The sequence below is a fragment of the Polypterus senegalus genome, chromosome 8 (genome assembly GCF_016835505.1).
Source record: "Polypterus senegalus isolate Bchr_013 chromosome 8, ASM1683550v1, whole genome shotgun sequence".
Classification (NCBI taxonomy): domain Eukaryota; kingdom Metazoa; phylum Chordata; class Cladistia; order Polypteriformes; family Polypteridae; genus Polypterus; species Polypterus senegalus.
Window position 1 is genome coordinate 142,346,810 of NC_053161.1, and position 26,140 is coordinate 142,372,949.

At 39.5% G+C, this 26,140-nt stretch overlaps 1 protein-coding gene across 4 annotated transcripts in view; it reads left to right on the plus strand.

Annotated features, from left to right (window-relative positions):
* The window catches only part of tmtc1 (transmembrane O-mannosyltransferase targeting cadherins 1), a 570,135-nt gene that overhangs the window by 308,737 nt on the left and 235,258 nt on the right, over window positions 1-26,140 (plus strand). For all 4 annotated transcript variants that reach the window (XM_039761862.1, XM_039761863.1, XM_039761865.1 and 1 more), the window contains one exon: window positions 15,911-16,032. In XM_039761862.1, coding sequence (XP_039617796.1) covers window positions 15,911-16,032 — 122 coding nt within the window. The remainder of the gene's footprint in view (window positions 1-15,910; window positions 16,033-26,140) is intronic.

Here is a 26,140-nt window from a genome sequence, read left to right on the forward strand (position 1 = left end):
TAGCCCGAACAGCACTAGCCCAAACAAGTGAAAGATAAGAATGATCTGTTACACACTGAGTCACTGACAAGTAGGCTACACACAAATCGGTGGAATCGGGTATGCAGTAGGGTCCAAAAGTAGTTAAAATGACCCTGCATCAAATCTATTTTGTGGTGAGTTTTTCTCCTAATTAAACAAATCATCATTGATAAAACATAATAAAATAACACAATAAAATATAAAACCAAAAAAGCGAGCATATAAATTTTCTGAGTAGCACTTTGTAACCACTGCACAGCAATTTTTTGTCAGCGGCCACGCAGCTTAGACAGAACCTTATGGGGATTCGTTATGGGTTCACTGTTCACCAGAACTGGTGTAGTTAAATAAAATGAAATCCGTGACAAATTACTAATTACTCCTCTCAAAATGTAATGTGAGTATTTTACCCGTTACTTCCCAGAAAAAATGATCAAATTGCAAATCTGATGTTATTTGGAGATAAAAGAAAACTTTGAGGAACAGCTATACATCATCAGGAAGTGTATTCCAGTTACCATAAGATGACATACTTAATCTTCTCTGCAAAAGCCTTTCCCAATTGGCTAAAATACAGTCTCTAGCCAATAAACAAACCTTAGATTCAGGAGCTGCAATCTAGATTAATTACTGACCATTAACTTGTAGATTAATTTCTTTTTCTTGCATGGATGTTCCAGGAATCACTGAAATTTCCTGACCCTATTTGCATCTGTTTTGTAGACTTGAAAAAGGTAGAAGACACTGCAGGAATATGAGGCTGGGCCAGTTTTGAGTTTTGTTCAGATCCTGTACTTAAAAAGAGAGCACTGTGTCCACATAGTTAAACTAAATCTCCCAATGGTGTGTCTGTTCTCCTCTTTTGTTCATAATATTTTTGTGCATCCAAGGCTTGAGTAGTATCCAGTTTGCTGTTTGTAAAGAATGTTGTCTAACTCTCTAATGCACAAGGAGTGGTTTTCTTAGTAGTATTAAGCAACCAGCATGACCATTGATTTGATTAAGTGGTTGGTTTAACTATAAGCAATACTGTACTGACTGATTAGGTTGGTAAAGTAGGTTGAAATTGTCAGATGAGCCAGGAGCTATAGTTACTTATCAAAAGAAGGAGATTGTGACTACTTGGAGAAGAAATAGGATTCTTCCTATTAGAAATAAAGAGCTCACTCATTGTGATAGGATGAGAAGTTAGACAATCAATGGGAACCTTGGATCAGAGCTGCTTTTGCTCTGGAGTGAAAGGGACAAGATAAGGTCCTTTAGGTATTTCTTGGTCTTAGGCATTTTGAAGTACAGCCAACTAGGGGGGCAGACTAGGATTAAGTAGAGGAATCATCTCTGTCAGATGGTGACAACTGATTGGGGGGAAATTGAGGCAATTGTTGGGGAAATAAGGTGTGGTCTGTTCTTTTCAGGCCTTCACTAGCACAACTGCGTTTAGGACAAACTAAAGTAAAATGTACATGAGACTATGTAACTTACTGTAGACTTATAGATTTTTATTTTAATATGACGTATCAGACAAAGTTCTTTGTTATAATGTTCTCTATGAAAGGTACTAAATAAAGATGAATTGGTGGGAAACTACCAACTTATACAACTAATCACCGCCTTTCTGTGTCAGGGTAAATGTTAAACAGTACATTCTGAATGTGCTTTCACAATCTTTTTTCCCCATAAATCTTGTTCTCATTTCTTATATTGCCAATTCACCTTAAAATGGAATTAAAACTTTAAATTATACATATATCCATGTCCATCCATCCATTTTCCAACCCGCTGAATCCAAACACAGGGTCACAGGGGTCTGCTGGAGCCAATCCCAGCCAACACAGGGCACAAGGCAGGAACCAATCCCGGGCAGGGTGCCAACCGCAGGACACACACAAACACATCCACACACCAAGCACACACTAGGGTCAATTTAGAATCGGCAGTCTACCTAGCCTGCATGTCTTTGGACTGTGGGAGGAAACCCACGCAGACACGGGGAGAACATGCAAACTCCACACGTGGGAGGACCTGGGAAGCAAACCCTGGTCTCCTTACTGTGAGGCAGCAGCGCAACCACTGTGCCACCGTGCTGCCCATATATCCATTTCTGACATGAAATTAATGAGACTGAAACATCCAAGGAGCTGTAACCAATGAACTGTCAGACCTTAACTAATGACGATTTTCAGAGTTGCTTCAAGGGGCAGAAAACCCATGTATAATAACATGTAATTACTTTTTCAATAAAATTCTGTTTATTATTAACCTCATTAATTTCATAGCAGACCTTGTTCCATATGTATACTAGCATATATGAAGCAAGACATTCTTATTATACATTATTGTATTTGTGTTCAGTTGTGTTTATGTTACGTGTATTTTCATGAGTAAATAAACACTAAGTTCCCGGAGTGACCTACTGTAAGACTTGTACAGTAGTGTATACTGTACATTAGTATTAGCAGCAGTGTTATTACTATTGTATTTGTTTAAATTAAAAGATTTTGAATAGGGTATTGTTTGATTAGGTTAAAGCTTCTGTTAATATTAATGAATAAGTCTATTCTGAGACACTTAATGTGATTATCTAAAGTGTGTTTGGTCTTTGCATTTAGCATTTGCCTTAGTTTTATTAAAGATTCTTCTGATATATCTATGTTATCAACTGCAAGAAACAAAATTATGTCAATTACTTTTATTTGTATTACTGTATACTGTGTATAGGTATCTATACTAATTAAAAGGCAAAGTCCTCACTGACTCACTCACTCACTGACTCATTCACTGACTGACTCACTCATCAGTAATTCTCCAACTTCCCGTGTAGGTAGAAGGCTGAAATTTGGCAGGCTCATTCCTTACAGCTTACTTTCAAAAGTTTGGCAGGTTTCATTTTGAAATTCTACGTGTAATGGTCATAACTGGAACGTATTTTTGTCCATATACTGTAATAGAATGCAGCTCGATAGCTGTGGGAGGCGGAGTTTTGTATTAAAATATTTAACCAATCACATTTCAGCCGTCATTTGTTGCCAGGCAGAGAGAATAGACCGTAGCTCGATAGCCGTGGGAGGTGGAGTTTCGTATTAAAGCATTTAACCAATCACATTTCAGCCATCATTTGTTGTCAGGCAGAGAGGCTTTCACAATCTGTTGTGGAGGCACTCTAACACAGAATAAATGTCGATTAACCTGTTGCTTCAACCAATCAGATTTTGAGTTGGTGTCAGTAGGGCCCTCTAGCAAGCATACGGCAACGTCACCGTATTCAGACCCATTGATTGGATAGAAGCCGATATGAGGAACTGTCCGAGGCCACTGAACGCACCGCAGACGCTCTGAGCGAAAGATCGTCGCGTGCATTACGGCCAACTCCATGGCAGGATTCTGGACAATATTATTTGCCAGACACAGACCAGATTTCAAGACCACGAAAACCTGATGTTTGTCATGCTCCTCGAGCTCCAGAAGTTTCAGGAATACAAGAAAAATTTCACGCATGCAGCCTTCTCCACTTTAACACAAGAGCCACGGAGTGCTTTTTGATCCGTCCCGGCTAAAAACAGAACTGACTGTAATGTATGCCATGGATGATTTTGCAGGAAAATCTCCCACTGATCTCCTTGACTTCCTTCATCAGAAAAATCTGAATAAGAGCATGGGGCAGCTGTTCACATTGGTATATTTGGCGGTAAGCATTCCTGTGTACACTGCTTCTTTCGAGCAGACATTTTCAGCCGTAAAGCGAATTGAAACTTATGCCAGAAATACCATAGGACGGGTTCGCCTTTCAGCATTAGCTTCGATGGCGACAGAAAGTGAGGTTTTGATGGAACTGCAAGCGCACGGATAATCCGTATGACAGAGTACGGTTTACAAATAATCTGAATTTTTGGTGAGTAAAATGTTGCGAATAATAAATAAATATAATATAATATATAATATATAATAAATATATAATAAATAAATAATATTGCAAGTTTATGAATTATTATTGATGTTTTTATGTGTGTCGTGGCTGTAGCTGCAGTTGAAAGGAATTTGTTCATCCCTGGTTTGTCTATTCAATAAAGGCATTTATTGTGGCTACAGGATTTATCTTTTATCTATACTAATAAAAGGCAAAGCCCTCACTGACTGACTGACTCACTGACTGACTGACTGACTCACTGACTCATCACTAATTCTCCAACTTGCCGTGTAGGTAGAAGGCTGAAATTTGGCAGGCTCATTCCTTACAGCTTCCTTACAAAAGTTGGGCAGGTTTCATTTCGAAATTCTACGCATAATGGTCATAACTAGAAGCTATTTTTCTCCATTTACTGTAATGGAGTTGAGCTCGAAAGCCGGGGGCGGAGTTTCATGTGACATCATCACGCCTCCCACGTAATTACGCAGTAGAAAACCAGGAAGAGCTCCAAAAGCGCTTAAGAAAACATGCATTATATAATTAAGAAGGCAGCGAAACAATTAGAAGCAAGCGAGTGACATATAAAGCCATATTCAGCGGCTCACTTGAACTGACGCAGTGCGCAGACAAAAAGCAACAGTTCCAAAGAGTGCTGAACAAAAACCGAATTACACTGCTACACTCAAATAGATAAACCACTTCGCCTCTAGCGCCAACGTCCGAGGTTCGATTCCCGAGAGGGGATGCACTGAGTATATACGCACGCATTTTTATTCATTTTACCTTCACATCCCCTTGGTTTGAGACGTATAAAAAAATATGCGGTTAACGCAGAAAGACAGATCACCAATTGAAGCTTTATGAATAATGGATACTTTATTCGCGATCAATGATTGTTTTGGTAAAGCCATACTCAGTGTATTCATTAGATGAACGGTAAAAAAGTAAGAGCGAGGGGAGGGTAACTTATTGAGGTACTGTAGTGTGAGTCAACTCGATCTGAATTGCGTGGTCACATTCGAAAAAAATATTTCTTTTCAAGTTCTATTTAGTCCATATGTGTCAAACTCAAAGCCCACGGGCCACATCCGGCCTGGCATGTAATTAAATCCGGCTTGCGAGATCATTTTATACACTGTATTATTGTTATTAATGGCCCGGAGATATGAAGCGCTGGTAACACAATAAACTACAGATCCCATAATGCAGCGCTTCAGCTGCCTTGCCGAGCCGAACACTTACCGCGTTAATCAAGTCTAGCTTATGATGCTGCAAGTTATTGCGGCTAGCCCACACGATGCCAAGAGAAAAGGTGATTCTGAACATAGAGCCTTTAAAAACCGATGGGAGGCTGAGTATATGTTTACTGACATTGCCGGTAAACCCGTGTGTCTCATTTGTGGAGCTAATGTGGCTGTAATTACAGAATTTAATCTAAGACGGCACTATGAGACAAAACATCAAGATAACCTGAAAGACCTGAATGCAATGCACAAGATACAGAAAGCAGAAGAGTTAAAGAAGAATCTGACACTTCAGCAGACGTTTTACCCGTGCAAAATCACAAAGTGATTTCAAGTGAAGCTACTTTTATGGGAGACACAAATGCACCACTGCAACTTGCCCCACTTTCCCTGTTGCCAAGTAATGTTGAACCAAATAGGCACAACGGTGTTCCCAAATACGCACTTTGCTGATAAACTGAGCCCACTGCGCACTGAGTTCGCACGGTGCTTTGGTGAGTTTGAAGAACAAAAAAAGAATTTTGAGTTGTTTCGCAACCCATTTGCCATCGATGTGGAAACTGCACCTGTGCAGATTCAGATGGAGGTGATTGAGCTGCAGTGTAATGGCACACTGAAGGCAAAGTACGATACTGCACGGCCCACACAGTTTATTCACTCCATTCCCGCACAAATGCTCCAGCTCCGTCTACATGCGGCTCGAACCTTGTGCATGTTTGGTAGCACATATCTGTGTGAGAAGCTCTTTTCAGTCATGAAGACTAACAAAACAGCACACAGGAGTCGCCTCACTGATGAGCACCTGCAGTCCATCCTGAGAATCTCCACAACACAGAACCTCACACCAAACATAAACAAACTTGTTGCCAAAAAGATGCCAGGCGTCCAGCTCTGATAAAATGACATAAGAGCAAAGACAACTGAATGATTTGATTTGTTATTGCTGAAAAGAACAAATTTTATTTATATTTCCAGGTTTTGTTATGCACCATGTTCATATTTGAATTTGTATAATTTTGACAGGATATATTTTTATGGAGAGCAAAATCTTTTGGGATATTTAAAATTTAAGTTTATTTTTTATATAAAATTACATAAGAGTAAAGAAATTTGAATGTTTGTTCTTTTAACATTTACTTTATTTCTAACTTGTATAATTTAGACAGGATATATTTTATGGAGAGCAAAATATTATGTTATTTAAGGTTTGAGTTGATTTATTCCGGAATAATATTCTGTCGACTAAATAAAAATTCCTTCTATTTAAAATTTAAATAGAACTTGAACAGAAACGTAATAATCATAATATCCACGCAGACTTGCACGTAAGAGCGGGAGTCATCCGTTTTAACAAACAGCGTATTGCACTGATACTGAAATGGCCTGCCCATTTAATTATTTAGGAATGGATAAATAAATTAAGATTTTGTACAAATAATGTTTTTCATTTTTCTTCCTTCATGGATTCTGGCACCCCCAGCAACAGTTGCTCGCACCCCAAAGACTGTATATATATATATATATATATATATATATATGTGTGTGTGTGTGTTGTGTGTATATGTAGATATGTATATATATATATGTATATATATGTGGATGTATGTGTATATATTTGTGTGTGTATATATATATGTGTATATGTGTATATGTATATATGTATGGATATGTATATATATATATGTTTATATGTGTGTGTGTATATATATATATGACAGCAACACTCATCACTCACAACAATGACAAAACAATTACATTGACAATCATATTACGTTATTTTCAAAATGTTTCCTTTTCTTTTTCATTACTTCTTTAACACACTACTTCTCGCTGCCTTTTCTTTTCAGCTGGCTGGTATTTTGCTATATATAGATATAGATAGATATACTGTATATATACATACTCAGCAAAAAAAGACTTGTCTACCGACTGTGCAAAAACACCCAAAGAAAGATGCCCAGGGTCCCTGCTCATCTGCGTGAACGTGCATTAGGCATGCTGCAGGGAGGCATGAGGACTGCTGATGTGGCTAGGGCAATAAATTGCCATGTCCGCACTGTGAGACGCCTAAGACAGCGCTACAGGGAGACAGGAAGGACAGCTGATCATCCTCGCAGTGGAAGAGCCCGGATCTCAATATGCAAAGCATAGAATTATTCAACTCAAAATTATATATCGAGCACATCTGTCTCACCTAAAACTCTCCAAAATGTTTCCAGGGTAAGATCCAACCTGCAAACGCTGCAGTCAAGTCCCAGCCTCACTGGGTCACATGTTTTGGGCCTGCACCAAATTAACATCATTTTGGACCAAAATTTTTAATTACCTTTCAGACAGTCTTGGTGTCACAATCCCTCCTAACCCATTAACAGCTGTGTTTGGGGTCCTTCCAGAGGGTTTAAAGCAGAGAAGGACAAACAAGCTGTGATTGCATTCACTACACTTTTGGCACGCAGACTTATTTTGCTAAACTGGAAGAATCCTAACTCTCCTCTTTTAAGTCAGTTCGAAACCAATGTTTTATACTATTTGAAATTGGAAAAAATCAAATACTCTGTTAGAGGATATGTACAGATTTTTTTCAAAACATGGCAGGATCTAATCAGTAATATTTTAGAATAAGCTCTTAAAGCACAGAGGAAGCAATTATTTCTGTATTTCTTTTTCTTCTCCATTCATCTCTATTGGCTTATCAAACTCATCAATTTAGTTATGTTTACAAGCTTTAAGTTTTACTCCGTTGGCCATGCTGTCTCTCTCAGGGGTGAGGGTCGGCTTGTTCTCAATCCTACTTTTTGTAAAAATTGATTGATTTCTATGGAATGATTGCAATAAAATTAATAAAATTTCAAAAAGAAGAAATTAAAAACGCCAAGACGAACCATAAGAGGAGCATAGAGTCCCACCCGTCCAGCCACAATACAAGGGAGGTGTGGCAGGGAATACAAAACATCACAAACTACAGAGTCTGTGATGCAACAACAGGAGATCTGAGTGTGCAGCTAGGAGAGGAGCTAAACTGCTTCTTTGCTCGCTTTGAATCATCACAACAGCAGCACTCACCTGCTTCAGCCCTGCTTCCACCCCCACCGGGTTTCTGCACTACTCCACTCACTGTAAAGGGGCACGATGTCAGACGGGTGCTCCTGGCAGTGAACCCCAAGAAGGCTGCCGGCCCAGATGGAGTGCCTGGTAGGGTGCTCAAAGCATGTGCCCTCAAGCTCACCTTTATCTTCACCAAAATCTTCACCCTCTCCCTAGCCCAAGCAGTAATTCTGTCCTGCCTAAAATCAGCCACAATCATTCAAGTGCCGAAGAAGTCTCCCATCACCAGCCTAAATGATTATTGCCCTATGACCCTCACTCCAGTAATCATGAAGTGCTTCGAGAGACTGGTTGTCCAGCACATTAAATACTATCTCCCCCAAGACTTCAATCCCTACCAATTCGCATATTGCGCGAACAGATCCATAGAAGATGCCATCGCCATAGCTCTCCACTCTGTGCTGAGCCATCTAGAGCAGCAGCAGAGCTATGTCTGGAAGCTCTTTCTGGATTACAGCACAGCTTTTAATACAATCATTCCTGACATTCTCATCACCAAACTGGTCACTCTTGGCCTCTCCCCTCTCACATGTGTCTGGATAAAAGACTTTCTTACCAACTGGCTCCAGACTGTGAGACTCGGCCCCCACCACTCCTCCATTCGCACACTGAACACCGGTACTCCACAAGGCTGCATGTTGAGCCCCCTTCTGTACTGTCTCTACACCTACGACTTCAGTCCGGCCCACAACAACAACCTAATTGTCAAGTTTACTGATGACACCTCAGTGGTCGGACTCATCTCAACGGGAGACGAGGCAGCTTACAGAGAGGAGGTCCTGAAGTTGGCAGCCTGGTGTTCAAAGAACAATCTGGTTCTGAACACCAGGAAAACCAAAGAGATCATTGTCGACTTCAGGAGACACAGCACCGACTTAGCCCCTGTTTACATCAATGTCGAGTGTGTGGAGAGGGTCCATACCTTCCGGTTTCGCCGCGTCCTTATCTCCACTGACATCTCCTGGACAGACAACATCACACTAGTCATCAAGAAGGCTCAGCAGCGGTTACACTTCCTGAGGGTCCTCGGAAAGCACAACCTGGACTCCAACCTGCTACTGACCTTCTACCGCTCGTCCATTGAGAGCCTGCTGACGTACTATATCACAGTATGGTATGGCAGCTGCACCGTGGCAGACAGGGTGAGGCTTCAGAGTGTAGTAAAGGCAGCACAGAAGATCATTGGCTGCCCTCTCCCCTCCCTGATGGACAGAACTGAGCAAAAAACGTCATCAAGGAGAGCTCCCACCCTGGCTCTGATCTGTTTGACCTGTTGCCTTCAGAGAGGCGCTACAGGTGCATCACAACAAGGACAAACAGACTCAAGAGCAGTTTTTTCACAAAAGCCATAACCATTCTAAACTCACAAATGCACTGACTACACAGTTTAACCCCCCCCCAACCCCTGGACTTCCTTCTATCCATCAACTGTGCAATATCCAATATCTAAATGGTACTGATAATAAATGTGCAATATCTGTATACTGTACAATATCATTACTCTCAGGGGCCAACATCCACTACTCACTGCACATAATCATCATTATTGTACACTATTTAAATTATGTGCAACAACCCAATAGTGCAATAGTTATTATTCTTTCCATATGTACATAGCGTCGTAGAACTTTTTTGCAACTTCTTTGCAACTTTTTTGCACCATTTGTTTATTTCTTTATTTACTTGTTGTGTTCTACATATATGTCTGCACTGAAGGAGCTGCTTTTAATCTTATTGTATATGTGTATAGTGACAATAAAAGGCATTCATTCATTCAGCATTCAAAGAGAAGTGAAATGCTTATCTATCAATGACAGAGATCATATAGCCAAAGCTTTCCTGCTGCTGTTAACATAATTTGTGTTCACTCTAAGTGAATAAATCATTTAGATGAGAAAAGTGAATATTTTCAAGTAAAATCAAAAATATTATTGACTAAATTAGCTACATTTCATTATGTATTGTTTTAAATAAAATGCATTTTTTAAAATGAAAAGCTTAACCATTTCACAGTGAAGAAAATCAGTAATAAACTTGTGGGAATACAGATTGCTAAGAGTGGATCAGGCAAGGGTTTAATACCCATTGGGAATCCACTGTTGGCATAGGTCGAATCCATTATAATAAAGGGGACCCACATCTCTTTTGTTTATAATGCGTGATAGTATCTTAAATTTCTCAGTTGTATTCTGACAGAAATTAGGTTTCACTTTAAAAACATATCAGATGGCATGCTTTTCAAACAGTGTTCAAAGCATGAATGCTGCACTTATTGTGACTATTAATAGCACTAATTATTTTAATTTTCTTATATACACTGTATATATAAATTTATATTTATGTGTATTTATTTGGTGTTTATTGGTATCCTTCCATTCATTTTCAGAACACTTTTTCACTATAGGGTTTCTGATATCTGAATATGATAATAATAATAATAATAATAATTGTAATTTACATTTATCTGAAGTCTATCCCAGCAGCAGTAAATGGTTTGCCCACGTAAGGTGTACAACCTTCTACTATAAAGTTTATGTTGAAATCCATTAGTGTCAGATAGACTCACATGCTCCTTTTGTGTTTACTTTTTTATGAAGACATGTTACAATAACTTGCAATAAAATCATAGAGTGCTTTAAAACCAACAGCCTTTTCCTAAAAGGTCCTGGGAGCACTTTTAGTACCTACAGCGAGATAGCTTATGATTCGAACTGAAGCCATTCACCCACTAAGACATTAAACCTGCCCTATTAATATTATACAGTGAAGTAATACTTTGGAGATTTCACGTCTGGTCTCCATCTCCGCTTTGTTGAAACATTTTAATGAGACCTTGAAGAATAAAGCATTTAAATTCATTTTAGAGATTTTTTTAAGGAACCTTTTCCCTTCTTGCAGATTACATGAGGGAGCTGTGCAGTTTGTAGGATGCTCTGTTTGAAATAGCTCCCATAGGCCGTCATTAACCCCTGAACTCTAGATTCCCTCATATCCTGCGCTATGTTTTCCTGACAGAACAGCCCTCCTGAGTATTAGATGAATTTTAAGTTGCATGTTAAGGGGGTTCATTATGGTGAAGGGTAAAGAATATTTTTAGCACTGCTGATTTAGCTCACAACTATCTTTGACTGCAAAATGAATTCTTTTCAATGAGACCACTTGCTGCAGCTTGATTATGAATTATTCATTTCAAAACAGCAGATTCCAATTTTTGTATAACATTTCTTTCACAACTTCATCTGAAGTGAAGTATAGTATTATTATGTATTAACAGTATTTTATGTAACACATTTAACGGTAAACTAGTATTTCTGGATTTCCAACTATTTCATTTTATCTTCTGCTGTGGGGCTTACTTTTAAATGGAAATCTCATCATTGAGCTTAAAAGGGGAAACATACTAGTGACCGTAGGATGGGGGTAAACATGGGTAGTGAGTATTGTTTATGTCCTGAAAAGAAGGCAGCTCAGTGCTGCTAATATTCTTTGCCACCTTCAACACACTGTGTGGGACTTGATACCAACAGGTGCCATGCCAAGATGTTATGTAGCCAGTGAGGATGGTCACCATTGTTTACCAGTAGAAGTCTTGAGAACAGATGGAGAAATTAAAGCTACTGTGTTTGGTGTGCTTTTGATGGTGTGTGATACTGTAGTAATCAATGTTTAAAGAAGGCAAATCCACATCTTTGTTTCATTGCAGAGTTTTTTAGAAGCTCTGGTCTTGCTTGTCATTTACTTACCATTTATCTTGCATTTTGTTTTTCTTTCTTCTTCTATTTTTGTAATTATTTTTGTACATGGTATTTGTGGGGTCCATGAAGCTAGTAATCTCAAGAACTGATTCTGGGTTTATGAGCCTGAATGGATAAAGGAGAATCATGTGATTTGCTTCATAGAGTGTTTGTTCACTCTATCCTGGTGAGGTTTCGAGTCAAGGACTGTAAGGCTAATACCAGATGGTGCATGGTTCTTTGTAGGTACTAACTACACAAATAAGGTGCACAACTATATTTTTTCATCTCAGATGACTCCTGACAAATGGGTGATTCACGAACTGTGGCACTATAGTATAATAATAATAATAGCAGCTCACTGCTCAAAATGTGAAGCACCAGGGGCCTCATGTATAAACGGTGCGTACGCACAGAAAGTTTTCCACGTTCAAATCGCGATGTATAAAACCTACACTCTGCGTAAAGCCACACACTTTTCCACGGTACCTCATGTCTTGTCGTATGCAAGTTCTCCGCTCGGTTTTGCAAACTGGCGGCACCCAGCGTCAAAGCAGTGCTACTGTTCTTGTGTGATTCCTCATTATTTTCATGACGCGGCTTTATAAATACACAGAAACTAACCGCATATTGTTTATTAGTGTAATGCATCTGATTGTAATTAACTCGTAACAATATAATGGTCCAGGGAACAGCCATAGTATTCCAAATGCCATAACTGCTTTAGCGTTGTTACTCTCACTTCTTCTTCTTCTTCTTCTTCTTCTTCTTTCAGCTCCTCCCGTTAGGAGTTGCCACAGCGGATCATCTTTTTCCATATTTCTCTCACTGCACCACTCGGAGTATTTATATCACTGTATCTGAGTGTGAATCACAGCAGCAGCTGATCGGAAAGAGAATTATCGGTATACGGCATTAAGCACACGCTGTCTCTGCCACGGCAAAACGTTTCAAAGCCTTTCCTGTACGGACCTCGCGGTTCAAAACAGTTTAATCCCAAGAACTTTAAATGCAGCCAATCAAGTGCTCCTTGTAGAACTGTTTGTACTTATAAGTACAATCACCCCACTGTAAACTTGCACTATAGTTATAATATCGCACAACCTGAGCCACTTTATAAAGCGCGTATTTACATATGATGACGATATCATTTTTAAGGTGAAATGCAGCAAAATATGTTTGTTAAATTATACAGATAAAACTTTAACTTCATTTAAATAATCTATATTCTTCACTGGGAGTGTCTTTAAGGATAGAATAATTAAACATGTACTACGAAGATATTTCAATGTTCTTTAAACGCTTTGAAGAATCGGCGCTAAGCTTACAGATGGCTTAACGTCTATTACAGAGCTGATTGTTTGGCGATCGGTTACTTGGGGAAAGAAAAGCACTGACTGCAGTGGCGGCTACGCCAATATATATTGAATATAAAACAGAAAGATAAAATAACAACACAGCTAAAAACGCAGCGACAAATTTCGCAAAAGTTAAATGCTTGTGTCATGAGCACGAGGCGCTAGTGTCTGCAACATACGTGGCCATCCACCGTGCATAAGATACTTTACTGACATTGGCGGCTAAGGAGCCAGCCACCGATTCTTCCTCTGCCCAGTGCCACCACAAGCTTAGAGCCGCCCCTGAGTACTTCTGCAATAAATTATTTCATCGAAGTGAAACATGTTTAATAACGTGCTTTAACTCCTATCATCATGAAAATGACATCATGTATACATCTCAGTATTTTAGTTATTCAGAGATTATTAATGGATTCTGTGTCCAGTTGGAGGAAGAGAGCCGGTTTAAGAAACAAGTAGTGATTCACACACATAGAGCACATAGAAAATCAAATACAAAACAAAGCATTTAACGTGCTACTTTAATTATGATGTGATTTTAGAAACTGGTTAATTAAACAATTTTAAGATGAATTTTATGATGTTCTACTTTAATGACAAAATAAACTACGTGATTAAAGTGGAAATGTCGAGATTGAAGTGGACATTTCGTGCTTTTTCCCCACCGTGTTGCTTTTTTCTCTGTACCCTAATAAGCTTTCATATGACACTCAGACAGTGGGCTTACAACTCGGCTTTCCACGGCGACTTTGATATGTGACTTCTTTTTTATTTCCGGCACTGTGCGATTTTGTGGATGTGAGCTTTCATGTTTCTCCAACACGCTATATCACTCGATCAACTTCCTTTTGTTGATTATACCACGGCTTATTTGAACAAATAGTATGTTTTTCCTTTGCCTCCACTTGGTATTCGCTGAAATTCTTATGTTTCCCCCCGTGCTTTTCCCATTGTCTTTTCACAGAAGGCTGCGCTTAAGGGCGATTTATATTGATTTGCATATTCAAATAGGCGTAATTCTGGGAGGATTTGGGGCGTTACATAATGCGCGTGCACGAGCGTTAGTTTTCACGCTGATCGGGATTTATGTAGCGGAAGAACGTGGAAGTTGGAGTACGCACAGATTCCTGCATCTGGATTTTTCTGTGCGTAAGCATATTTCGGCTTTTGTGCTTACGCCATGTTATAGTGCGAGTTCTACGCACGGCGTTATACATGAGGCCCCAGGTCTTGAACCGGCAACCTTTTGGTTATAAGGCAGCAGTTCTTACCTCTTCACCATCCAGGAATATGTCTTAGCTTTCTGTCGATTGACATTTGAGTTTGGGTTTGTAACTCGTTGACAACAACATGTAAATTAAATTATTTTTTTTTACTTTGGTTATATTCTTGAATTAAAATGCACATGTTTATTTGATATTTGGACTAAAGTCTTCACACATTATACACTTCACGTCATTAAAGTTTCTGCTTTAGGTATGCGTTCAGCATTTCTTGCCTCACATTTCCTTTCATTAGAACACTCTAGACGAGAACAGGCCATTCAGCCCAACAAAGCTTGCCAGTCCTATACACTTATTTCTTCCAAGAAAACATCAAGTTGAGTTTTGAAAGTCCCTAATGTCTTACTATCTACCACACTACTTGGTAGCTTATTCCAAGTGTCTATCGTTCTTTATGTAAAGAAAAACTTCCTAATGTTTGTACGAAATTTACCCTTAACAAGTTTCCAACTGTGTCCACATGTTCTTGATGAACTCATTTTAAAATACAAGTCTCGATCCACTGAACTAATTCCCTTCATAATTTTAAACACTTCAGTCATGTCACCTCTTAATCTTCTTTTGCTTAAACTGTATAGGCTCAGCTCTTTTAATCTTTCCTCATAATTCAACCCCTGTAGCCCTGGAATCAGCCCAGTCGCTCTTCTCTGGACCTTTTCTAGCACTGCTATGTCATTTTTGTAGCCTGGAGACCAAAACTGCACACAGTACTCAAGATGAGGCTTCACCAGTGCATTGTAAAGGTTGAGCATAACCTTCTTGAACTTGTTCATCCTACACTTACCCAGATCTTTGTAGACATGGAACACACATGAAATGCATGTATTCCAAATAACAATATACTGTATTATTTACCCTATTCAACTCCAGGTACCTCACATGCAGATTAGGAGCCTTGGCATGAGCTGGGTGAACTTTCTGCCTGAGTTGAGCTCTGTCGAGGAGGGGGATGGGACAGAAGGCTGCTTGCGCTGATTGACACATTTACAAAACAAAAGACACTGATGGGAGAGGTGTGAAAGAATTTAAGGTGCGCAGGGATTTCGTAACAACAACAACAACATTTATTTATATAGCACATTTTCATACAAAAAAATGTAGCTCAAAGGGCTTCGTAGGCTTTAGGAATTCTAGTGTTAACTACCAGTTGACTGCTCAGGCTCATCTGATATACATAGTGAATATTGTAATTGTGTTTCTAAATTCATTTCATTTTAATTGCTGAACACGTTTATTTTTTCTTTTATTGCTTTCATTTTAGAAATTGGGGACCCGGGAAGTTTTAGTTGGATTGTTGTTCCTGGTTTTTCCATTTATTCCTGCAAGCAACCTCTTCTTCAGAGTGGGGTTTGTCGTCGCAGAAAGAGTCCTCTATATGCCAAGGTAATTTTGGTTTAAGTAACATTGTGCATTAAAAAGCTGCATTTCCTTCTGGATGCATATCTTTGGTTTCAACTTTATAAATGTCAAATGCTGTAACACTTACCTCTTTTGCTTGCACTTTACCCCTGCCACTTCTATGTTTAGCTGTTGCAGGGTGATGCCAAAATTATGGCGTTTTCAACTGATGGCTTAAGCAAAGGAAATTAGAGGGAGCTTGATCAGATCTGTTTACTCAAGCAACATGTAAGGTAGCTTATTGAAAAGGTTTAGCTGAACTCTTGTTTAATGTTTTCACTCTTTCTGTCTGCCTCTTGGGATATGATCTTCGTTAATGACTTTGATATGCTTTTCTGTGTTTTGACTGCCAGCTATTTTTCCATGGGTTTCTGCTTAAGGGTATTGAGGAACTATGACCTAATGATCTCTGCTACACAGGTAACACTGAGAATATCCTGGTAGTTAACCCAATGTGGGGTTTAAAAAAATACATTCTGCCAACATAGTATTTACTCTATAGAGTCAAGGCAGCTTAGCTGTGCGTTAAAGTGGTCAGTCATATTTTGAAGAGGATAAGTAGGCATCTAACCAACATTGTAAGGCCTAGAGGAGTATATTTTAGCTTTGTGAAATTGATCTTTTATGTTCTTCACAATGTGGCTTTTTGCTCTGGTGTTATGATACTCCAAGTTTTGATATTTTTGATTTCTTATTATTGCTTTCTTCTGAGTAGGCACATCCAGTAGGAAGCACCCAATTAGAAATCAAATTAATATTTTAAAATGCATTGATACAATACATTTTAAATTGATTATTCAATTTGGCCCTGATAATCTGAAATTTATGTTCAAATGCATGTAATTTTATGAGTATATCTAGAAATTCAGTCACTATTCTAAGGTGTGAACTATTTAGGCTGAAGCAGTATAAATTAATTCCAAGACTGATTAACTTGGACATGTTTACTTATTCCTCAGTCATATATGCATTTTTATTTATAATATAAGGCTGCAGTGTACAATGCGATCATTTCATGCTTGCTTAACCCTCTGATGATGTGACGGTGACAGAGTTTATTTGTATATTATCCACATGCAAAAAATAAGGCATATTTAGTATGGAAGATGTCATCCTTTTTAAGTAAGGGTAGATCTACATATTGTATACTGTGAAAGCCAACCTGACCACAGATATACAGACACCGTTCTTCAGTCCACCACACACGGTTCATTTACATTTCTATATACAATGGTCACAGTCCCGCACAGCACACAGTGTTCCAGCACCAAACACCCTTCTCTCGGGACTCTCAGTGGTCCTCTTCGGGCTGCCTTCTCTCCACTCTCCGAAGCCTTGTCTTCTTCCTCCTGACTCACGCTCCTTGACTGTTGGAAGGGGGCCCCTTTTATACTCAACAGTATATGCTCCAGGTGCCCCTTGGTAAACCTCCGCCAGCACTTCCTGGTGTGGCAGAAGTGCCGCATGAGCTCCCGGAAGCACCCCAGGTGACCCTGGAATTCCTTCTGCCAGCACTTCCTGGTGTGGCGGAGGTACTGGCTTCCAGGGCTTTAGGATCCAGTAAGCTCCCCCTGGCTGTGGCCACGGGCCCCTATAGGGTTGAGCTTCCCAGCTTGGTTCCCGTGACTCCCGTAGCAACCAGGACGTCTGTCCTCTCGTTGTCCAGGGGAGGTATAATCTCTCTCCTGGTCCTTCCAGGCATCCCGGCTGGGTATGGCACTCAACCACCTGTGACAATATATAGATATTAATTAAAGAGTGTGGGAGCCTCCAGCTGTTTGAAGAAAAAAAATGACTCTTGAAAATTGATGGACCAATAAACAGAAGAACCTGCCTACTCCATGTACTGCATATTTTACTTCTCCTGACCACAAGCACTCTAGATTCTCTGTTAGTGTCCTTTCTTTTCTTAAGGGAGCTAAGATATCTATAAGACATCAGTACATGCTAAACCCCTATCCAGATATGGAACTCACATTGCCTCAGTGCTCAACCACCAGGATTTTTTAAAATTCAGTTATCTTTTCAATCCTTTCTTCTTCTTGCCTTGTGTTGTCTATATTGGATTATCAAGCAAAACAGTAATGTTAAATACAATGAACTCTAAGTGAGGATTTTTTTTGGCTCCTATGGCAGCTTTCTGGTCATCTGGTGATCCCTCAGTGCATGCCCTGCATGTAGTTCATAAAGCAGAATGCAGTGCAATGTTTTCACTATACAAAATCAGAATCAGTGCATTTCGGCCACATTCAAGGAAGCAGTCAAACTACAATTAATGAACAGTATTTTTGACCTCTCACATGATTCACATTTTTTGCCTGGTGCCATTTTGACAGCAGAATCATGAACATTAGCTTTAATTTGATTGACAACTGCATACCTTTTAGCAGGACTCCCACTCCTGTCAAGACTGACTACCACCATCCCATTTGGACAGAGTTGACTGGACCTACATTTGACCGAGCACCCAAAGCTTAACATATAGGCATGTTTAACTTTTTCCTAGTTTTATGAAATTTCTTTGATAGTGACATGACACATTTACACAACCAATAAAACTTAGAAGTTAGTTAATTTATATTGAGAAGGGCTAACATTACGATTTAAAACACTGACCATAACTTTTCCTTTAATATGTTTAGATTCAAAATGGCAACAATAACTTTTTTAGACCTGAAGACTGCATGTTACATTTCAAATCAAAGAAATTAAAGTTTATGCCATTTTTATCTCTTCATTATTGTACAGTGTTACCACAAGCCACAATAAGAGAACGTACCTTTTCAATGATCATTACAAAAGTATGGCAAATCTAAAACCATATGTCTTGTCTCCTTCAATTTTTTAAAGTTACAGTTGTATCACACCATGTGGTTCTGTGACAGAATTTCCACTTTTGAACTAAAATATTTTTATTATGTTTTTAGTAGGCATTGTTACCCATTAATTGTTAAGATGTTTGGCTGTAAAGCACAAAATTGCTTGTTCAGTCTCATCCAGTGAACTGGTTTTTCATCAAAAATGGGTCATTATGGAAATAATTGTACCACTTTAATATTACATTTCTTTAAATTAAAGCATCATAAGGATAAACCATTATTTGCACATAAAGTGATTAGATAAGAACCAATACAGAACATTACATTTAGAATTTGCTTTTAACATCATGGTCTGTTAAATTGTACATTCTGCAGATCATATTTCATTCATTCCATTAAGTGCTGACACTTAAGACATCTAAAGCCGCTTTTCCACTGCATAGTGCGGCATGACACGGTTCAGTACAGCTCACCTTGGTTCGGCTCAGTTCAGCTCGGTTTTGCGCGTTTCGACTGCAGTTTAGTACCGCTTTAGAGTGGGCGGGATTATTCACGTGTCGTTATAGTTCGCCGCCTCTACTGCTCGCTCTTCATTTTTTAACTTGTCCCTACAGTGTTTGTAAGTCCTATGGTAGCCGTTTGCGCCAAGAGCTGGCGACCTCATGGAAAATTTTTTCATTCCGCCGCCCCATCCAGCTCTCGCTGGATCCGCTCCTCGGCTACCAACGAGAGGACGCGTCTGTACTTCCTCAACAGACCACGGAACAGCCATTTTGGTTAAAACCAGTTCGAACCTTCGGGTCTGTTGTGTCTCGTGTCGCAAGTTCAGTGGCGCAGTAATGAGGATTTTCTCCGCCAATCAGTGACCAGCAGAGTTTACACGTCACATTTTGGTAGCGGTTCGGCACGCTTGGAACCTCGGCTGAGGTGGTACTAAAAAGGACCAGGTACCAGGTACTGTTCCCAGTGGAAAGCCCCAAAAGTGAGCTGTACTGAACGTGTGGTGCGTACTATGCAGTGGAAAAGCGGCTTAAGTAACTCTTCTCTTTTGTTAATAATTGGAGTATAGCCAATCAGATTTGTTTATTATCAGTCAAAGTGAGCTAGATAATCCTGTCCCTTATGTAAAGCAGTAATGTTTGTTATATGGTACATGTACTTAGACTCTGATAAAAGCTCTGCTTCAGATCTCTTCTAAGCAGAGCTTCTGTTTTATTGCACTAAAAGTACAGAACCGCTGCCTGTGTGCTGGTTGTGTGAAATGCACAGTCAATATATACTTGAAACAAGGGCCTCTGTTTTGTAGTACTATGCCCTGTGGTCTAGTGGCTAAGAACAAGTTTGCTTTGATGGTTCAATCCCCACTATTGACCCGTTGTGTGATACTCAGTAATTTACTCTGGCTGCCAGTGTTCCACAGTAGCTATAGAAACATAGAAACAATTATATCATGCACTTGCTTGGGATAAAAGTTACAAGTACATACTTAAAGTTTATTTATAACTGACATTGCATATAGGATACATTGTGCTCCTTTCATGCAAAGTTTTATGGAAAGTGTAGCCATAATCAGTATGGAATAGAGAAAAAATGGCTACACGTAACTAGGCTCAAGTTTTGAATGTGTTACAATTGATATCAGTACAGTCAAAAACCCAATAATTTGAATTTCTGTTTATCTTAATTGGATGTGAGTGTATGTTTCTGTCTTCATTGGGAGGACAAAACAACTACATGGATAAAAGTTTACATACTAAAGGGGAGAATCTTACAGAAAGGAAACACAGAAAAAGATAACCAGTTTAACTGTACAATCTGGGACTATCTTTCTTCCTTTAAAATACCTTGAAACTACTTTTGTAAGTCAGTCTACATGTACTTCATGTATGATATTCAGTTGATCCATCAACACATTAAACACATCAAGTGTTTATAGTTTAAACACATTAAGACATTTTTGGCCTTCACCTAGTCTTCAATAAACAATAATACTAGATACAATGAAACCTTTACAGTGGATTACACAGACAGATTCTTCTTTGACATTATGCCACATTCAGTTCCAGGAATTGTTTGTTTGAGAGAATCTGTGCAAATCTTGGTTATATATTTTTAAATACAGATTATGCCATTTTTCTGTATGAATGCTTTTAAGTAAATAAATCTGTACACACCCAACCATTCATATACAGTATACTTGACCTCTTTGTTGATCAATTGACTCTATTACTTAAACAGAACATCAACCATGAGATGTGAACTCCTGACTAGACATTAAAACTATGGCATTTTACCAGAGTACATTTCAATGGCCCTTTGGCAGAAATAAATATAAAATGAAAAGCCATATCCAGTTGTGGGTGATCATTTTGATGTAAGGGTAAATTTTTGTTCATTTATAAGTTTAGACATTCATATTTTGAATGTATTTATTTACATATTAGTCTGCAATCTTTTTCATTTTTGTATTAATATATTTTCTTGTTTTTTTGTTCACATTTTCCACCACTGATGCTATTAGGTTGCATGGTAGGTTACCCTTCTTTTACAGTGGAATGTTAGAGAATCAGTTGTTTTAAAAGCAGAACAACTGTTAGACTGGAAAGGTTAACAGGTTCAGAGCTGTAGCTTATACTTAGGTTTTAGCATTTTGGCAACTAAACAACATGATGTTGGCAGTCTCAATAGTTTTGATTTTTGTCTACAAGTTAATTTAGTATTCAGGAACACAACATATGACATTTGACAAATATAAAGAGACCAATCAACCGATTAAGCTTGTTTGGCTAGTAGTTATTATATCTAACCCAGATACTACCACACTAAAACACGTTGATATTATATTCCTCTTCATAACTTTCATATAGCCATGATTAAATGAGTTCTACAATAATGAAGGTTATGATTTGTTTTTGACTACATTTTTATTTGGTTGGGCTGGTTGGTTCTTCATTTTGTCTTCCCCCTCACAATCATGTTTAATTATTTGTACTCTAATCTAAAGATCCTCACTCCTCAAATATTTCCACCTTTCTCTTACGCATACTGCACAGTCAGTCTCCTTGGAGCTATTCAGTTTCTGTTATTGTCACGGTCATCCAACCTTTGCCTGTCATCCAACTGATATTAAACATGACCCTCACACTGTACATTATGGGTGATGCGCCCATATGTTGGCTTCATGCAGCTTTCTTGAGTGACCTGGAATGAGCTATTTAGGTCCCCCATCACCATATGTTTGCAGATGAATGACATTCCCAGAAGTGGACCCCAATTTTCCTGTTCCGAACAAGGTTCTGTTGGATTTAATCTGAAATCTTATGACAGCTGGATGGATGATATTGCTCAACCTGCCTGGGGGAATCCAAGAATATCCTGAGACATGTTTAAATAAGTTGCTAAGGATAGGGTGGCTTGAACCCTCACCAGAATAATAATAAATAGTGTTTAAGTGAAGTTAAGGAAAGGAAGGTTTCTATCTTTGCTACAAGGAAATGTTAATATGAAGGTCTTAAAATGACTGTACCTTTATAGATAAAACAGTCAGACACAATAGTAGCCACATTATCTATATAATTACTGTTAGATCTTTAGAACTTTAATTATTTATGTGTCTCCGGGGGGAAATTTAGCTTTTTATAGAAGTCAAGCAATATGTTACAATCATATTTGCTCTGTCCTGACAGACGGGAATGAACAACTGCAGGTGCTTAGACAAGATTTCATTAGATAAGGTTATACTGTACTCCCAAAACAACAGACACTCTGATATCCAATATAACAATGGTCTTTGAAGGACAATGTGACTCCAATTTAGAGTTGCCAATAAACCTAATGTGCGTATCTTTGAGATGTGGGAGTAAAACATGGAAGTTCCTGAAGTACAACCCACACATACATGAAAAGAATGTACAGCTTCTTATAGACAAGCCTCGGATTTGTAACGAGGATTCTGTATCCTTTGGAAGCAATGCTAACGACTGCATCTACATGCCTCCTACAGAAACACACAATGCATACAGAAATTAAGGCAGCAGCTATTGAAGTACAGAATCCCCCTTTTTAAGTTTTAATCACAGCATGGGTACAGTCAGTTAGAAGCTAAAATATTTTGAGAATCAGTTTAAACACTATTTATATGCTTTTTTTGTTGTATGGTATAAAACCTTAAACTCAACAATAAAAACAGAATGTAATTGCATTATTTCACAACAATTATTTCTTTATTTTTCAAAACCTATTGCTTTTTGATGTGTTGCTGTTAGTATAATCATGCATGTATGATTTGTCCTCTGAGACAGATGTAAAGGAATAATGGGCTCAAGCACACTTTAAGTAGAGAGCCAAAAAAAGATACCTAACAGCATTTGGCTCCAGTCCATTGAGAGATAAGTAGAACATACAAATTATAAGCAATGGTGGGGTTGGGATTTGAACCCAGGGTTCTGGGGCCTCATTTATAAAGCTTGCTTAAACACAAAAAGAAGCTCTAATTCTGAGTATGAAACTTCCTGTGCAAATGTCAGGATTTATAAAAGTAATCTTGATGAGAAGGCTTGTGTGTATTTATGGCAACTCTGACCCATGCATATGCAACATTTCAAAGAAACTGGGAAGTGACAATATGTTGATCAAACATGGAAATGCAGGCAAATCAGATAAATGATAACTCACTCACATAATAATTAATATCACTGAGCCATTATTATAATGTGTGTTGATATGAAAAATATTTTTTTTTTTTTTGGCGACTAGCCTTACAGTTTTTCTCTCAGGTGGAGCGTTACAGCTTCTGCTGACGTCACGCCTGATACCAAAACTTTATTAAAAATATTTTTAGATGTTTAAGATTCGAACCGGACACGGTTACAAAAGTGAAAGAAAAAGAAGAGAGAGAAGGAAGAGATGGAGGTAAAGGGGGAGGGGGGGTTTCGTATAGAATAAACAATAAATGAACCAGAATCCGCTTCTAGAGTTGCAGAAAGAGAGGGAAAAAAAAAAAACCACAAGACAAAAACATTGCTGCATCAGCTACATGAAGATATATAAAAGTAAAAATGTTTGCTGACAATCATACAGTAATTATTACTGAGGCATTTAGGGCCACCACAACCTTAGATCATGTGCTGAAGATGTCCAAGTCATACTTATGAAATCACCATGTGAGCACCTGTGTGCGTACGCACGCTTGTATGTGTAAGGTTTCTCTATAGGAGCATCCAATAGTGAGTGTGAAGGGCCACAGACCTGCCCCAAAAAGCGTCGCGGAAGATGGAGGGAGTTCCAAGCCCAGAGATCCAGAGGTCACCCCAGAGCGCGGAGACCCAGGGAGGCCGTCACCAGAGGAGCCCCAACCCCCACTCGAGAGGCGCAGAGGATCACCCCGGGGGTCACAACCAGCAGCCGGCAGAGTCCCGGGAGATATCAACGGCAAGCCCTCAGGCCCGCCCGCAGCCGCTCTCCCGAGTCGGCCGGGCCCGGGACCCAAGGGCGACCCACCCCACCGAGGACCCAATAGAGCCCAGGGAACCAGACCCCACCAGGCAGCCACCGGGAGCGACCAGACAGATGCTTAAGGCAGGGGGAGGGTAGGCAAAGATGTTGTAGTATTGCCAGATGTCCCAGGAGAGGGGAGGAGTCCAAAACCCCACCTGACATATACAGTCACACACAAACACAGTCATACACTCCCTCCCTCATGCTCTCACATACACATACAACCCAAGACTTACAAGGATGTACGCCAGACACCCATTCACACTCCCCACACACACCCTACCTAACTCTGGTCCCGGTGCTGCCGTACCTGAGGTACACCCATTCCTGGGCGTCCAGAGTTAGCCCGTTCGCAGGGGTAATAGTGAGCAGGCACCCCGTCCAACGTAGAGCAAAGCAACCCACCACTCCAGACCACAGGCAGACGGCCAGCTCCCACTCCTAGCCTCCAGCCCCGGGCAGCTAACTGAGAACAGAGGTGTAATAAGACCTCTAGTCTCCCTCCGCCTGCTCTAATGTAGTGTTGGTGTGTGTTGATAAGGTGCATTTTGTGGTTGGGGGGATGCGGGCAGATATGAAAAATATAGTATACCTCAATTGATGAATATGAAGTATAGACTATTTTGCACTGAAGAATTTTTTTGTTGCTTATTCAGTTTGTATCATCTACCTTTTTTCACTTCTTGGGTAACTGGCTGACAGGTCAAGAATATCTCAGCCAAGCTTCACTCCATCATACCTCCTGTGCTGAGCCATTAACCGACCAGTGAGACATTACATCCAGTTTTTATATGATGTTGGGCGTACATGCAAAAAAAAAAAAAAATTGCCAGCATAAAAAGGAAATCTGCAACAATGTCTAGTTTTCTTAACATAATCGGAGCAATTTGATGCATTCATATTGCAATAAGGGTAAGCTGCTTTTGCCATGTTTCCTTTGCCTGGTTCAATCCCCATTTATTTTGAGACAATGTGACAGACATGATGGTGCTGTGTATTGTGGCTGGCTTGTTGGTAAGGCAATTGGCTGAACCCTCAGTGTTTCATAAGGCTTGTACTATTCATTGTAACAGCAATCACATCACTTCATGTGCCAGGTGATAGCGTTTACCTGCTCAAATGATTGTGCCTTGCACCTTTCCCAGAGCGCAAAGAATCGGTGCCATAATGGCATACATGATCTTGCACTATCAGTTGTGGGGCACAGTTAGATACTCTTGAAAGCAGGTGCCAGGGTCTTGATGCATCAAGAGGGAGAAGCTGCTCTACCAACCAATGAAGTTCTGCAGCATCATAATTGCATATGTATGAGACTGATTACCATGCCTCATATATGGATGTTTCAGGGTGGCATTCGAGGTGCTTTCCTGTACATATATTTATAAGGTAACTAGCCAACCCGCGGAGTACCATACGCCGCATAATCAGGCCAGTTTTTTAATGATTTTTAAGCAGAGGGAGAAAATTAACATTTGAAAAATCGGTAATGTAATAAATCAGCAAGAAAAGCAACATTGTAACAATGCACGGAACGAACCAACACACAATCGTCCGTGACTGAAAACTGGTGGACCGTCCTGGCGCCTTCTCCTGCCAGACGGAGGGATGGGGGTGCACGGCGCGGAGTGTGGAACGGGAGGAAAGGAGAATGACGTCCATTCAGCTCCGTCCGTCATGCTAGTCTGCTGATTTCTCGTTCAGTATGCACTGCCCGCTCATGTGCCCACCTTCAACTCGTCACTTGAGTCGCTTTCTTTACATAGTCCAGATGTACCTGT